The sequence below is a fragment of the Limulus polyphemus genome, unplaced genomic scaffold, assembly GCF_000517525.1.
Source record: "Limulus polyphemus unplaced genomic scaffold, Limulus_polyphemus-2.1.2 Scaffold1876, whole genome shotgun sequence".
NCBI classification, from domain to species: domain Eukaryota; kingdom Metazoa; phylum Arthropoda; class Merostomata; order Xiphosura; family Limulidae; genus Limulus; species Limulus polyphemus.
In genome coordinates this window covers 43179-46538 of record NW_013667486.1, presented here as the reverse complement: position 1 = coordinate 46538, position 3360 = coordinate 43179, and the positions used below count along the sequence as shown (strand labels likewise).

Here is a 3360-nt window from a genome sequence, read left to right as displayed (position 1 = left end):
TTTTCTAGTAATTACTTAGGTAGAATTGTAACTAAGTAAAATTGACTAATTATTTATCAACACAGCTTCAGCTATTCAGCTCGCTTAACCTTTTCTAAGTCTGCTTATTTTTAACTATTACTTTAGAATACCCATGAAACCCTATCTAAGTGTGTGACAAGCAATAAATCATAGCAGGAGATCTTAGTGTAAAAAAACAATTATGTTTTAAAACATGAGGAATGCAGTTCAGCTCAAGTTAATCTTGCAAAATTTTATTTTAATTTACTTTTGTTTTTTTATCTAACTTTGGATTTATATTAGAGTTGAATCCTATTTCAGTAATTTGTACTCCATAGTGTACTTTCTTAGAACTAGTTTTTTTACACTCCACAAAACATTAATGTTAATTTCATATACACATTTTAGAATACAAAAAATATACATCAGTCACTAAAATATGGAATATCCCAAAACTACTCTAACTTTAACAGGCTTTCTAACTAAGCTATAAATAGGTTTAAAAAAAATTGTGTTAGCTGCTCAGGAAATAAAACGATTGCAAAATATAAAACTGAAGGGACAAAATAATATAACTATCAGGAATCTTGTACACCATAGGTTACTCTTTATATCTGTTATAAATAATCAAATAGCAATATCACAGAGAATTACTGACAATGTTTAAAAATAATAATATGGAATAAGTGTGTAATGTGGGCAATTTTTTTATATCTCAATAAAGCAAAAATATTAGAGGTTGCAAGTCTATATTCTTGCTTTGTAGTATCTGTAGTACCTGTTTCCAATCAGTTGGACACTCAGAAAATCATACAAGGGTAGAAGGAAAACCTAAGACGAGCAATTCAGAGCACCAATGTATCACATGACACAGAAGTGAAAAATGAGAATTGATTTAAATATTTCCATTTGAAATTAAGAAATTGAAAATTAAATAATGTCAGAAGTTGAATTATAAACTACACTTTGAAGCTAAACTCACTGACAAACTTTGGTAATAAAGCAACCCAAACAAATTTTGAATATAACTCTGTAAAAAAGGTTGTGAAATGTGTACTTTGACCTACTGTATACTTAGGGTTAATTGATTAGTGTCATGACTCATGAAAATAATCAACTAATCGAAATTAAGGTTTCCAATTACTACTATTTTCGATTGTTACAACTATCCAAGTAATTGATAAATTTCCATCATGTATTTTGTTAAGCACAAAGCTACATAATGAGTTATCTATGCTCTGCCTACTGTGGGTATCAAAACCCAATTGTTAGCATTATAAGTCTCATGATGCAATAATTGATTAGTATGTGTAAATGATTGACAAGCTTGTCTAGTAATCAAAGAGCAAATTACAAATGATCTAGTTCTACTTACTCATTAAACTTATCTTATCTGATGGCTTGTCACAGTAAAACATTTCCAAAGTTTTCAAACTAATATAATTTAATTTGAAAACATTTTTAAGGATGAAAAAAAAAAACATCTAAACAAACTAAAAAAATTCATAGATCAGTGGTTTGTTCAAACTTTTTATTAGAATCCTTTTTCAACCCCTACGGTCCTCCAGGTAAACAGTATCTCAAGAAATCACAAATTACTATTCAAACCACTTTATTTATCCTACACTGATGTAGAGGGTTTATAACCTTCTTCATCCAATCACATTTATCCATTGGCTCTAACTATTTTCAATGCTGAGTTCCATTAGTAAATATACAGACTACATTCTGTGGTATAATAAAAGGGTGGAAATGAAGAGCTGTAGTAATAAAACCATAATAGAGAAGAAAAATCATGTGATAAACAAGACATAAATCATTACATTTTTAAGATTATATAATTCCTTACAACAGCAGTTCTCAAACATTAGTAACCTGAAAACCCCTTTTAATTTAAATTTTTTGGGGAATCCCCAAACCTATAATATTGCTTTATATTTTGCAAAAAATATTCCATGTACATGAAAAGCTGTATTCCAAAATTAAATGTTTTAAACATTTTATGAAATTTTGTATAAAATGCAGCCTTTGGAAATATAACACCTATACTTTGTGATCCCCAAAAAATTTATAAATATATTATACACAAGTAAAGCTTCTTGAATATTAAAAAAAGTATTATTCATGTTGACAATGAATAATGAGACTATGAATGCTATGTCAGGATCTTTTTATTCTCAATGTTTCAACTACAAATTTTCTCCATCTCTTGAAATTTTGAAATTTGATATGAAATGTGTACTTGTCACCTGAAATGTGCTGAAAGGTCATGTTAGGGTTATAATCTCCAATTTCGAGTGTTCCTGATGTTGCTCATTTTGGATACAGCAAAGTAGTTTAATGATACATGAACTTTCTTTCACTAGATTAGTCATAGATTTGCTTCTGTAATTTAAACTGTCATTTGGTGCAAATAATTTAACACACTAAGAAGAAATCATTGGCTGAACTTACTCATTCTGTAAGGGATTCTGCATGAAGGAAGAAATCTTTTCATTCATAGATGACACAATAGAAAAAGAAGGTCGCTAAAAGAACAAACAGTGAAATATTAATGAACACACACACACACACACACATATATATATATATATATATATATATATATACACACACACACATACATATATACATATTGAATCATAATAGCAACCAGCAAAGAAACATCTAAAACCATGCTACCTCTTAACTCTTCTGTCTACCTTATTTTATCAAAAAATTATAAGAAACATTTCAATGTAAAATATTATACCTCCTAAATATACTGAATTAATTAAAAAAGAAGAAGCCTAAGTATCACATTGAAGGTCACTTTATATTTCAAGGGCAGAAACTGGAAAGTATTTTCTACATTTAATGACATGGATATCTTACATGGATATTCCCTTTTAAATCATTTTCAAATGTTGCTGAACACTCTTCCATGTCTTGAGAACATGTGCACTTAACAATCTGTGAAACACTAAGCTGAAATCATTTCATATTAAATACTTTAAAATGGATAAAGTTAAATTCTTGTCTTCACAGTAATCACAAGTAATTTCCTAAAAAACATATTACACTTACTGTACTTCCAAGCCTACGTCTTCCAGCTCGTATTTCTCTTCCATGCTGTAACATAAAATAAGAGTTGTATTACTTTTATATATACATGTCCATTGTGAGCAACATTAAGCCAATAAAACCATATGTACTAACTTTCTTAAATAATTAACAAATGGGATAAAAAAAAACACTCACCCTGATATAAAATGGCTAATTAATAGAATCATATATTAAATTTGTTATTCATTATTGATGCAATATACATAAATGGCATATATATATATATATATATATATATATATATATATATATATA

At 28.1% G+C, this 3360-nt stretch overlaps 1 protein-coding gene across 5 annotated transcripts in view; it reads right to left on the bottom strand.

The window, feature by feature from the left end:
• Window positions 1-3360, bottom strand: part of LOC106465226 (G patch domain-containing protein 2-like) — a 54206-nt gene that overhangs the window by 9766 nt on the left and 41080 nt on the right. For all 5 annotated transcript variants that reach the window (XM_022393082.1, XM_013925431.2, XM_022393085.1 and 2 more), the window contains exons 6-7: window positions 3067-3111; window positions 2455-2528 (exon numbers count right to left, since the gene is read on the bottom strand). In XM_022393082.1, coding sequence (XP_022248790.1) covers window positions 2455-2528; window positions 3067-3111 — 119 coding nt within the window. The remainder of the gene's footprint in view (window positions 1-2454; window positions 2529-3066; window positions 3112-3360) is intronic.